The sequence below is a fragment of the Alligator sinensis genome, unplaced genomic scaffold, assembly GCF_000455745.1.
Source record: "Alligator sinensis unplaced genomic scaffold, ASM45574v1 scaffold421_1, whole genome shotgun sequence".
Taxonomy (NCBI): Eukaryota; Metazoa; Chordata; order Crocodylia; family Alligatoridae; genus Alligator; species Alligator sinensis.
In genome coordinates this window covers 4320412-4334042 of record NW_005841871.1, presented here as the reverse complement: position 1 = coordinate 4334042, position 13631 = coordinate 4320412, and the positions used below count along the sequence as shown (strand labels likewise).

Sequence of the window (13631 nt, the reverse complement as noted above, 5' to 3'; positions counted from 1 at the left end):
CCGCAGCCGACGGGGTGCATAGACCCCGGCCCCAGAGAGGGGCGTTTGAGAAGCCCTAGTGTGGGCGTGGCGAGCCCCGGAGAGGGGAGCGCTATTGAGAAGCCCCAGTGCGGGCGTGGCGAGCCCCGGAGAGGGGAGCGCTATTGAGAAGCCCCAGTGCGGGCGTGGCGAGCCCCGGAGAGGGGAGCGCTATTGAGAAGCCCCAGTGCGGGCGTGGCGAGCCCCGGAGAGGGGAGCGCTATTGAGAAGCCCCAGTGCGGGCGTGGCGAGCCCCGGAGAGGGGAGCGCTATTGAGAAGCCCCAGTGCAGGCGTGGCGAGTCCCAGAAAGGGGGGCAGCAATTATTAGGAAGCCCAAGTGTGGGCACGGCGAGCCCCAGATGGGCTTCCTAATAATGTGCCCCCCCCCCAAGTGTGGGCACGGTGAGCCCCAGAAAGGGTGGCAACATTATTAGGAAGCCCAAGTTGGGCACAGCAAGCCCCAGAAAGGAGGGCAGCAATTATTGGGAAGCTCAAGTTGGGCACAGCGCGCCCCAGACAGGGCAGCAATTATTGGGAAGCCCAAGTTGGGCACAGCGAGCCCCAGATAGGAGGCAACATTATTAGGAAGCCCAAGTTGGGCACGGCGAGCCCTAGGAGAGGGCGTGAGCACCACGGAGAAGGCCCAGAGAGAACAGGAAGGCGCCAAGATAGGGATAGATCTGAGTTAACATCGGCGAGGTGTGGACTGCGGTGTAGGGGAGGAAACGGAGCCGCAGATAGCGCCCCCTAGCAGAGGGGCAGTACAAGGGCAGCCTCCTGCTGATTAACACTAATTAATTAATTAAGAACAAGGCATGGCAGTCGAGTAAGCGGGCAGTTGCCCCAGAGACAGGTGTGTGGGCCACATTAAAGTCGGCCCAGAGTGGCCACCTGTCACAGGCCCTCACCTGAATTTCCAGGCTCATAGGCAGGGAGGGCTGGGAACAGCCACGGGTAGCCAGGCAAAAGCCTCTGCCAGGCAGAAGCTTCTTGGCCCCTACACCTCTGGCTCGGGGTTGGGGCAGGTCAGGCCAGGCTGGGGTTAGGGGTAGTTGCTTATTCACCAAAGCTGCACCTCCTGCATGGAGGCGCTGACTTGCAGAAGGGCAGCCCACAGCTAGGGCTTATGGAGAAGACCCTGCGGGTGGGATGGAATTGCCTGCCAGGCCAGATGTGGCCCACAGACTGTATTTTTCCCACCTCTGAGTTACCGTTTCATGTAGATGTGCCTACTAGCTAGCAGTGAATGAATTCCCATACATTACTCCTTTTTAAAGAGATGCCTACCACAAATTTGGGCACCAAGAGAAATAAATAACTTCTACACAAATGTTAAGTAAAAATATCACTAGGCTAGAGGAAAGACTTCAGAATTCTTATCATCAAAGTTCCATGCAAAAGCAGCAGCCTCAAACACTTGATGTAACTTGGGATTTTATTAAAAACTGTTTAACTCTGAATTTCATATCAATTCAGTAAAGAAGCAGATTAAAGTTTTAGGATACCTTATGGCACAAATTAGAGGGATGGTTTATTGAAATTATCCCTGCTTATCTTGGCGTTTCATACCTAAGTGCCAACATTTAAAGTATATTGAACAAATCTGACTACATAAATAACTCCACTGCTATTACTACACTAAATAATCCAAACTTATTAATGCAATATCAAACTTAATTGTAATATCCTAAAAATAGTATTGCCCTCACCTACAGATATTTGCTACCAGGAATAACACAATTGTGATTAACTGTCTAACCAATAAGCTTATAAGAAATAGAATTATGAAGAAAACACTGCTACCCTCAAATGTTCTGAGCTCATGAGTCAGACCCAAGCAATCATAGGATCATAGAGAAGTAAGGTTGGAGGATACCTCCACAGGTCACCTAGATCCTGCCTCAGTCAGTTGGACATCCCTATCCAGCCCTTCCTATACAAATCCATTGTCTAACTTTTTGCAAAACTACACAGTGAACCCTGATACGAAACCCACAACATAACACCCTAACCTGCCACAGGGAAGGGGCAGTGCCCATGGCGGCCAATGTCCTGCTGCTGTAAATGTTGTTAATACATATTCTCAAGAGATCACCAGAGGGCCATGCCCTCCACTACAGAGAAAGGCAAAAACACCTACAAGTCCATACGAATCTGACCATGGGATAAAATTCCTTCCCCAAATACAATCTGACCCTGAGCAGAGAGGCAAGACCCTCTAGCCAAGAACTTCTGGGTTTAAGTCCCAGCAGGAACATAGGCACACTCCAGTCAAAATCTCTAGCCTTGATTTCAGACAACACCGAACTGCCTCTGAAGGAGGCTTAAAAAAAAACAGACACATGTAGCAGCAGGGGAGGTGTGGGTAGAGGGAAAGAAAGAAGAGGAATTCCATCCCAGCCCCATACCACAACCAGGAAAGCCCAGAAGCATAGGAAATACCCATAGCTAAACATAGGCATAACCCTGACCAGTAGCTGTTCTACTTCTTCTTGAACATCTCATCTCCAGTGATGGAGTCCACAACTTGCCTTGGAAGTCTACCACTACCTCACTGTCCTAACAGTGAAGACATTTTTTCCTGATATCCAATTTAAATTTATTTTGCTGCCATTTCAAGCCATTAGTCCACAACCTATTTTCTGTTTTCTCTTATTTATGGCAGACATGCAAGTACTTGAAGAATGCTATCATGTCCCCTCTCAAGTGCCTTTTCCACATGCCTAGCTCCCTCACCCTGTCCTTGTATGACTTGCCTTCCACGCCCTTTATCATTTTTGTTGCCCATCTCTGGATCTTCTCTAATTCTCTAACGTCCTTCTTGAAACATGGAGCCCAAAACTGCACACAGCACTCTAGAAGTCTAACGAGTGCCAACTACCACCTCCTGTATCTTACACCTAATACTGCTGTTGATGTATCCCAAAACGTTATTTGCCTTTTCTGTGGCTGCTTCACATTGCAGACTCATACCAAATCTGATCTACCAACACTAGCTATGCCTATGTTCTACTATGAGTATTTCCTATGCTCTGGGCTGTGCTAGTTGCCCTTGCCTGCCTCCCCAACTTTTTGCCACATGTGTCAGGGTGTTTTTAAGTCTTTTTCAGAGGCACTGTGTGTTGGCTACAGCCAAGGCTGGGGACTTTGACTGGGTTGTGCCAACATCTTGGCTAGAGGGGCTTGCCCCTCTGCTCAGGGGCAAACCAATTGGCATATTTGGGCTCAGGAAGGGATGTTATCTCATGGTCAGATTGGTACAGAATACGAGTTTTTTGCCTCCCTCTGTAGTAGAGGGGCATCACCCTCTACCTAAGATCTCCTGGGAATATGTTGACAACATTTCATAGAAGCAGGACATTGACTGCTGTGGTTCCCCTGCTTTACCTGTGGCAGGTTAGGGTGTTAAGTCTGCATTGTATCAGGAGTGATAGTAGCCTTATGCAGAATTTAGATTATGGATTATATAGGATGATTTGGATAGAGATGATCCTGCTTCAGGCAGGGGGCTGGACTAGATGGAGGTCCCTTCCAGCCCTGCTTCTCTATGATTCTAGGATTCTAACATTCCCAGACTCTCCATAGTGTTGATATCCCACCAGGTAGCACCCATTTTGTATTTATTTTTTTTAGTATTCTTCCTGAGGCATAGCTCCTTGCATTTGTCCACACTGAACTTCAGCCTGTTACCTTCAGCCCAATTCCAATCTGTCAAGATCCTTTTGAATTGTGCTCCCATACTCCAAAGCATTCTCAATCCTTCCCAGTTTCATGTCATCTGCAAACCTGCTCAAGAAGCTTTCTATGTCAGCATCCAAACCATTAATAAACATGTTGAACAGCACTGGGCCCAGGGCAGACCCCTGTGGGACTCCACTCAAAACCTCCTGCCATTCTGACATGGAACCACTTACAATTACCCTTTTCTTGCAGCTATTGAGCCAATTTATAGCAGTCTTGTCCAGCCCACATTTCTCCTATTAGGGATACCTTTTCATAAAAATGGGAATGTCATGCAGGACATTGCCAAAAGTCTTGCTGAATTCCAGATACATTTAATCCACAGCATTTCCTTTATCCACCCAAGTAGTTACTTTGTTAAGGCGATCAAGCTTGTTTGACATGATTGGTTTTTTAGTAAATCTATGCTAGCTGCTTGTGATCAGTGCTTCCTCCTCCACATGCTTGTAAATAGACTTTGTTAGGATATGCTCCAGTAATTTCTCAGGTATTCAGAAAAAGATAACTGGTCTGTAGTTCCCTGGATCCTCCTTTTAGCCTTTTTTAAAGAGGGACACTATGTTGGCCCTTGGTACCTCATCAGTCTCCCATAACTATATGAATACGATTGCCAAGGGCCCTCAATATCTCTTCTGCCAATTATTTCAGTACTCTGGAATGAAGTTCATCAGACCCTGCTGACTTGAGTTCGCTCAGATCCATGAAAATCTCTGTGGCTCTCTCTTATTATTTTATCCCTCAGCTTGTCTCCTTACTTATACAAATAAACCTTGTTAGGTATCTGGCTGCAGCTTAACTTTTTTGTGAAGACTGAGGCAAAGCACCTTTGAGTAGCTCCACCTTCTTCTTCTGTTAGGAGCTCCTCCTGGGTAGTTAACAGTGGACCCACAGCTTTCTTGGTCTCTCTTTTCTTGACAGGATACCCTTGTTGTCTTTAACCTCCCTTCCCAGGTGCAGCTCATTCTTTAGCTTTGCTTTCCTCATTTTGTCTCTCTAGGTTCTTGCTAATAATGAGCTACTGTTAAAAAGATATTTTGGATTTATTGTATTTGCCTTTAGGAGCCTTTGGTGTTCACTTAATTCACCTTTTCAAACTTTTTTCTACAGCCATGAGGAGAATTTGGGTTTTTTTTCTCACAACAATAAAAGCAGAGACCTTCACTCAACCACAGTGAAAAGAGGAGGAAACGAGAGAAGTCTACACTCAGTTGTGTAGCAATCCCATCACACATCCCCACAAAAACTTTCTCTTCTGTGAAAACTGGGACATAAGCTTCTGTAGTTGGCATTTGTGGCTGCTAATCAGGCATAGACTGTTTATTCATATTGGAGTGAGGTCAAGGAAGGTGATGGGCTGATAATATAAAATGCAGTAAAAAGAGAGTAGTGTTGTGATTACAGCCTTGATGGTCCAGAGATACGAGAAAAGCAAGATTATATTTATGGATCTGACCACATGAAATGAGTGTAGACAGTTAGCACTTGTGGAACAAAGAGAAGTACAGTGATTTCTTAGTTTTACGCACATAGCTTCCAAGAAACATCTGGTACTCTGATGGAAGAAGATCATGATAGTCTACTGTGACAGTCATGTGTAGGACACAGAGATTCCAAGTGTTCTTGACAAAGGATTATGATGATAGTGATGTTATGCTGTGTGGAAGTAAGTTTAACCAGGCCTCTTACTTGACTAGGAGGAGAGACAAAGAGAGAGAAAGAGAAGAGAAGAAGATGCTGATGCTGTGTGTTTCAGAATGTTCTAAGATAAGGAAAAACCTTCATGCCTTGTTTTGTCTGCGTGCAGATGTTAACCTTCTCCTTTCCGCCGAACTAGAAGCTGATAACTGTTCCCAAAACAGTGTCTTTTTTAATAAGTAAACTACTTACGTGTGACAAACAAATGATCAACATCTTTCTGTTTCTCTCAAGGTTGCTTTGTCTAAACCCTGCCTCTTTTTTTTTCACTGTCTAAAGTATAAATATGCTTGTAAACTTGTAGAGGTCAGAGTTCCTTTGAGAACTCTCCCTGTGATCACTTGTATAGCTTTAAATAAACCTAGATGGCTCTGCCAACTCTAATACAACCACAACGCAGAGTACTAACCACTATACAATCACGGCCACAGACAGCCGCACGGGGCGGGCCCAGCTCCCCCTGGCACCCCAGGAGCGGGCCAATTCTAATACAACCACAACGCAAAGTTTGATTTCTTCCACAGTTGCCAGGTTTTGCATCTTGTATTGTTTTGTGTAGTTACTGATCAGCAGAGACTTCACTGCCAATTACAAGGTGTGGGGATGTTTTTGGAACCTAGGAGGGAGGGGGATGGAGACAGAAGGGCCTGGAAGATTTCTTTCAATGTTTAATTTTCAATTATAAATTATAATTGTTTGATGATCTTTCTTATGGGTTCTAATGTGGGATAGTATGAGACAACCAGGCACGTGCAGTCAGTGAGGTGTTTTCTTTTATTATAGATTTGTCTGTGGGATTAGAGCAGCTCACTCAAAGATGTAATCTATGCCCCTAAGAAAAGTGCTTGAGTTGTGTAAAAGCCATTTTTTGGCGAATATTCTCCTGACAGCAGATGCAGAGGCAGCTGAGGATCTAGCTTTGGATTATAGCTTTCTTAATACGTTTAGGTTGGCTACTGGTTTTGTTAAGCATTGTGATCGTTGGGTTTTTATATATATAGTTGCTTTGTAGGGTGCCATTCTGACACTGACCACAGTATTTGGAAAGTTAATATTGGTATAAAAATATTCAGAAGAAAAATTCAAGAATGAGTGGTTGTTGTTGAAGTTGTGATAGATTTCCTCAGCAATTTCTAAGTGTTCAGTCCAGGTGATGAAGATGTCATCTATATATTATACATACAGCACTGGTTATTTATTTGTCTAAAAGTTGTTCGTCAAGGTGGCTCATAGGAGGTTGGCCATCTTTGTGAGTAATAACTCTGCTCTTATTTTGGAAGAAATATCAATTAATGAAGAAAAAGAGAATTGGGTATGTTTGTAAAATCTGATCCTGAATAAGAAAATACATGTAATGTCCCTGCTCTCTTATAAAGTGTAATCCACAAGCTGTGGGGATGGAAGCAAAAGTTACAAAACATTTTTTTCATTTAAAATTACTCAAGACTGCCATATGGTCTGTCTACCTGCTAACAAGAAAGCATCTGAACAGATGCAGTAAAATTAAAATAAAAGGAAAGAGTAAGCAAGTTAAAATATTACTAGAACCAAAATAGAAGACAATTCACAACTAATTGCACAGATTTTAAATTACAGCTGGGATCATTACAAGATTATTTTCCAATAATCCTACTGTCTAGAGCCGACTAGCTTTGATCTTGTACAGCAGGACTTCACAATTTTTAATGAGACTGTCTAGGCTGTGCTATGAATAGCAAAAAACCCCCCAAAACTGAGCAGTTTCAAAACTCTGTTTGAGAAGTTATTACAATAAAATAATGCCCCAGCGTCAGTTTTGTCTTACCCTACCAAGTGCCTGACATTATCAATCTTCAGTCTTCCTAGTTATGAAGTATGACCAATTTGATAAGAATATTATAGTTAATCAGTGCCCTACAATGAAATGCATATTTATTCTCCACTCTGTGCAAAAGATCTGCTTCAGGTCACCATGGGCACCTATTCACACGCAGCAAGGCTGCTCCAACGTGCTGTAATTACAGAGTGTTGGAGCAGACTTGATTAAGCAAGTCTGCTGAGGTGTGGTATTACCGTGCTCCACCAGACTCCACTATCACGTGCATCAGCGTTCCTGCGCTGAAAAATGGTGGTGGGGAGCTTTAACTAAAGCTCATTCAATAAGCTTTAGTTAAAAGTACTCCTGCTGTCATTTTTCAGTGCAGGGATGCTGATACACATGACGCTGCGGGCACTTTAGTTAGAGCAGCTCTTGGAGCTGCTCTAATTAAAGCCCCCTCCTGGAGCATGTCTATAAACACTGCATGTCACTATTTTTTACATCAGTTGCTAAAATCCCAATTGTCGTATACAGGGTCATTGAGCCTGGACCCCACCTTATAAAATTAAAGCAATGCCTGTTTGCTCCACTGGTGATAGATTGCCTCACATTTTAAATTACCATATTTGCTCATATACTACATGCACCACCACCCCCCACCCTCCCCATGAGGAATGATATGGGGGATATGAATAACCAAGGTGGCACCATTCCCCATATACTTTTTACAGGATAAAATTTGCCAGATACTGGCCAATTTGACAGCAACTTTGAAAGGGTCAACACTGAACTGCTCCTCCTCCTGCTTCCTGACACAGACTCCATTAAGAACCCAGTTCTAGGCCATGGCTCTAGAAAAATATCTTTTGTTCCCTCATTCTGCTGAAAAAAAGTTGCGTGTCTTATTTGGGGCACGCAGTATACAATAAAATACGGTATTTATAAAACATTCAGGTATTGAAGTCAAATAGATGAATATATTAATCCAATCCATCTGAAATGGAATGTTTAACATTGTACTACCTCCTGTTATAATTGAAAAACAAAGTACAACAATGCCCCGCCTTCTACCTGACTTTAGACTAACATAGCTAAATGCCTCTCTTTCAATAATATGGACTCTGCCCTTCATAAAGGCTTTGCATGCCTATATTCATTAAAAAAAAAAACCAACAACACACATTGCGAGTAGGCTGTTAGTGTCATATTCAATTCTTGGTCCATTCTACAACCACCAACCTAGAGTTTGAAGGAACCTGTTGTTAGGCCTTAATAGTCAAACAAGACATCACAAGGCTTAGGACAAACTCAATGACAGAAAACGGAAACTGCCAATTTTCCCTTTCTCTCTCTCCAAAATGTGATCCTAGGTGCTTACGAATGTAACGGCCATTTACTGGGTCAAACCAGAGTTCCACCTCACCCAGTGTCCTGTGTCACACAGTGGCAGGGTGTGGATGCTGTAAGTGGAGAGTAAACTGGGTATGCCCAAGGTTTTTTCTACTGGTCCTCTGCCACTTGCAACATCCAGCATTTAAGGTTTAGACAGTTCTGATTCAGAGGCTGTAAGTCCCATGCTCAATAGCTACTGATGCCTCTTTACTCCAAGAATTTGTCTGATCCCTTTTTGAGTCTAGCTAAACTGTCAGCTTCTACAACTTCTGGTAGCAATGAGTTCCACATTTTAATTGCATGCTGCATGGAAAAACTTCCTTCTGTTAGTTTCCAATTTACTATCTACTAGTTTCATTTGGTGACCCCTAGTTCTTGTATTGTGAGATAAAGTAAATAATAAATCCCTATTATTTACTTTTTCTATATCATTTAGTAATACCCTTATGTCCCGCCTTAAGCATCTCTTCTAAACTGAACAGGCCTAGCCTCTTTAGTGATATGGAAGGGCTTCTTGATGAGGAGACTAATCATCCTTGTTACCCTTCTCTGTACCTTCTCTAGTTCTTCTATATCCTTTTTGAGGGGTGGGGACCAGAACTAGAGACAGTGTTCAAGGTGTGGACACACTATGTATTTATAAAAGGGGCATGATGATACTTTTCATTTGGCTGGGTGCTTCTCACTTTATTTAACCTAAACAGGGCACCCTTGATTTACCAGAGAAAGACTAACTCATCCTTGAGAGAGAACATTTATCATCATCCCAATCCGGCCCCACACCCACTAGGCAGTTTGCTGTGTTGCATATTCACATTTTTACTGGTTCACTTTAAAATCAAAGACCTTGTAAAACATATCCACTTGGGCCCTCGCCGAAATCCCTAAAGATCAATAGAAAGAGTCCCTTTGACTTAACTGATATTTGGATCTGGCCTTTGGACATTAAGAAGTTGCTCTGATTTTGATCATAAAAATTCAAGAGTAGAGGCTCAGCACCGGCAAAACCCAACTTCCATTGACTTCAACAGAAATAGACTTGGGCCAACACAATTAACTTTTGATAGTTTTACCCCAGCATCTGCTTTTTATATATTTCATTATCAATGTTACAAACAGAATTGAAAGAGATTTTAAAATGACTATGTTGTGTTGTGGACTCAGTTCACTGAGCCAGGATCCATTTTAATAAAGAACCTTTTTTTTGTTCATGTCAACAGCACCCAGACAGCCAGGTGACTCCTTTTTCAGCTCGCTCTCAAATTCTGCCCATCTCTAGCTCCTGGAAGAGAGCCGAGTAACAGTCTAACCCTTAAAGATATAGGAACCTCATAAGCAATTTTTACATCTACTGTGGGTCAAAAGCCCAAGGAGGAAAATAAGCTCTTAGGACTGACTCTACAATTGTATTTAAGTGCCTTACAGGCACTTAAGCATTTTTACACATGTTCCAGGGGTGGGGGACCCTTTATTAAGAGTGGCTCCAAGAGCCACTCTAATTAAAGCACATGCAGCGTCTTGTGCATCAGCAGCATCCCTACACTTCAAAATGGTGACAGAGTCACTTTAACTAAAGTTTGTAAAGTAAGCTTTAGTTAAAGCACCCCTGCTGCCATTTTGAAGCACAGGGACACTGATACACAAGATTCAGAAGCTGGCTGGAGCACACCAATTAGCATGCTCCAGAAGACTTGAGTAATCAAGTCTGCTGTAATGTGCTGCAATTACAGCATGTCGGGGCAACCTCCCAGAACATTTACAGGCACGCTTAGAAGGCATGTACTTCCAAAGTGGAATCTAGACCTCTTAGTGAGGTGCCCAGGCTCCCTGTGGAAAAGTTAAGTGCTTCAGAAGCGTGATCCAAAAACAAAAACAAAAAAAAAACATTTATTGAGCATGGAGCTGCTTAGATGTAGCCAATGAGAAAAACACTGCCTCTGGGCCTCAGACACTTGATTCAGGCTGTAGGCAGCTTTGTTCACTTAGGATTTACAGCCTGGACTCTTAAATGTAGACATCTGTCTTTCAGGGTATTTTCACAGAAATGAGAGGGATTGTTCTTTCTTCAATAGTTTGATGGCCATGGTGCCAGCTTATGGAAAAAAAGTGTTCAACAGAAAGAGGTAGACACTAGACAGGGATTTGACACCCTTCATCTCCCAGCCCTAACTATGAAGCTAAAAGCTGTTCTATAATAAGGGCAGGGATTCTCTACCTCTTTATTCAAGCTATTGCACTGCACAGCAAGAAGTGCAAGATTTATTAAGACAGAGGGAAAGACAGCATAAGAGCAAAATTCTCAAGAGATGGGAGACATGTAGCAGTCAAATCTAGTGATTCATACACTAGCTTGAAGTTGCTGGAGTGCAGTCTTTTGGCTTGTTGAGGTGTTTCCCCTAAACTTGATACATCAGTAGCAACCTGTCATTCTGACTACAGATAAAAGTCCTACTCCTCCCCACCACTTCCCCCTCCCTGATGGCTTTCGTCAGGGTCCAGCAGCGGTGGGGAAGAGGAGGGGCACAGTCCCCTCCCTCTATTCCTACCGTCATGGCAGCGCTCTGCCATCCCAGTCCATCCCCACTGTTCCCCTCCAAGGAGCAGGGCTGGGCCCCTCAGTCCCTGCTGTCATGGCAGCGCTCAGTTGTGTGCGTCTGTCTGTGCACAGCACTCTGATTGGTTGTTTCAGTCAGCATTGTAATTGGCTGCCAAGAAAACCAATCAGAGTGTGAATAAAGCATTATGGACAGACAGACTAAGGCTTTTATTATATTAAAATGGTCAACTTCTTAGGACAATTGTACCCAGAATGGCTGAATGGAAGTGGACCTGTACAGAAGAAGGTAATCCATGAGATCCTTATTTCACTGTGGTCAACTCAAGGAAGCCAGCCATCCTCTTAGCTGATAGATCATTTTATAAGCTAGGAGCTGGCATACATCAAAACCAAAAGTGAAGCAAAATGTATAGCATGCATACTGTGAATGGTACAGAGGACAGAAAAAATACTTGGCAGGAATAGAAAAAAAAAAAACTTGGGGAATCATGTGAACATTTACAATTTTATCACTGAGCAATCTTCCTCCATTAAAACAGACAACAAGCAATTAGTGCCCATTGTCTAACTGAAGCATCAGAGATTCCTCACGCTGAGGCCACAGTGAATCAAAATTTGTATGGGGAGGTATACATTTATGATCTACCATAACCTCAGTAAGGAAATCATCATGGCAGATGGCTGCTTTACTATCTCAGTGCCCAAAAGAGGCAACCCAGAGCTGGATGAAAAAGTGCCTACACACATAGGATAGGTCAGCCTCGGATCAGAAGTTGACAAAATTTTGGTCAGCACAGCAAACAGACCAAGTGTGCTGCTAACTCAAATACCACCAATAGGGTTGGGTGTACAGATAGATACCAGATGTACCCTGAATGAGCATACCTAGACAGGTGTAAGGGGTGTAAGATGTAAAGGGCTGACTTGGGCATGGGTGGTCACAATGTGAGTAGATCATGCCAGGTCAAAGATTTACCAGAATAGAAGTCAAGGTCAAAAATGAATGTCAGGCCTGCTTCTGGATATCAAGTCAAGGCTCAAGATGAGGCTGTGGTCAGGGCAAGCTGATGGTCAAGCTGGGAGATCCAAGATAGGAACAAGAGCACAAAGGAACAGGCAAGAGGGTCCAAACCAGAGGTTCAAAGCACAAAGTCTGCCTTAGGAGTTCCAGAGGCACAGTAAGGCAATCCGCTGTCCGATCTGAGCTTATATAGCTAATATCCCTCTCTTTGATTTCTTTCCCAATTTCTTCCACCTGAGGTCTGGGTCTGAATCTGTCCTAGCTGGGCCTTGGCTCATTACAATAAAATCTCCATCATTAGATATAGTTAAGTGCAGAATAAAACAAACAAATACGTGTGTGCACACACGCCCTGAACAAAAAAACCTCCTCATGAGGCTTGTATCTCAATTTGTTCTTAGATGAACAAAAACAATACAGTGAAACTTACCACTGCACATTTCTGAAAAGTTACTCCATACCCAGAAGAGACAGAAATTCTTGGCACATCTTCAGGCTGAAAAGAAGAAAAAAAAAAAATGTATATAGTACATGGACATGTAGCAATTCACAAACTATAAATACAATTTAAGTTAAGTACTATAATAAAGACTGAGAAAAAGAAGTTACATCTACTCAGAACCTTAGTATCTGAAAGCTCTACTGTCCTATCAATGATTTTTTTATTTGTACAAATCTAAATAATAATTATATGAGGTAGCAGATAGTTTATTAGACAAAGTGACATGCTCATCATTTGGTGACCACCTTTCCATGACAAAACACACCATGTAAGGAAGTAAATACATCACATTGTACATATGTGTTTTCTGTTTGAATTTTAGAATTTATATGGCAAACACAAGATTCTTCTTGTCATCATAATTATAAGAAGATCTTGCATCTAGGATGCTACTGCTGAAACTATCCAAGGTGAATGTAATCATCTGAGACCATTAGAAATTATGTACTAATTAGGACGGTAGAAAACTTCTTTATGTTCCTTACATAAATTAAACAATACCCAATCATCTCTTACTGACCAACTGCTGATTAATGGAAGACTCTCGTTTGAACAAAATCTTCTTTGTCCATGAGGGTATCAAGACAAATAAGGAATGGCTCCACTGAATGCCTGGTGCTGCAGAAGTCAAAAGCACGTCATGGTCTTCGCTTGTTCCCTTTAACAGCGGCAATCCTATAGCTGAAAATTGAAGTGATATTGTATATTAGACCAGATATACAGCACCTCCATCAAAAGCTCTTGATCCACTGTGGTGAACACCTGCCACTGTTCACAAACATGAGAGGCTATTATTTGTACTATAGCAGCCACAAGAAGTTTCAGCCATGACTGAGCTATGCATGCATGCACAGTGAGGCAGGCTCTTCCCTGAAGAACTTACAGTTTAAATAAAAAAGATAGACA

At 42.8% G+C, this 13631-nt stretch overlaps 1 protein-coding gene across 1 annotated transcript in view; it reads right to left on the bottom strand.

Moving 5' to 3' along the window:
• EVC2 (EvC ciliary complex subunit 2) overlaps window positions 1-13631 on the bottom strand; it is a 173595-nt gene that overhangs the window by 147307 nt on the left and 12657 nt on the right. Inside the window, exons 4-5 of the mRNA XM_025195164.1 lie at window positions 13246-13406; window positions 12654-12719 (exon numbers count right to left, since the gene is read on the bottom strand). Coding sequence (XP_025050949.1) covers window positions 12654-12719; window positions 13246-13406 — 227 coding nt within the window. The remainder of the gene's footprint in view (window positions 1-12653; window positions 12720-13245; window positions 13407-13631) is intronic.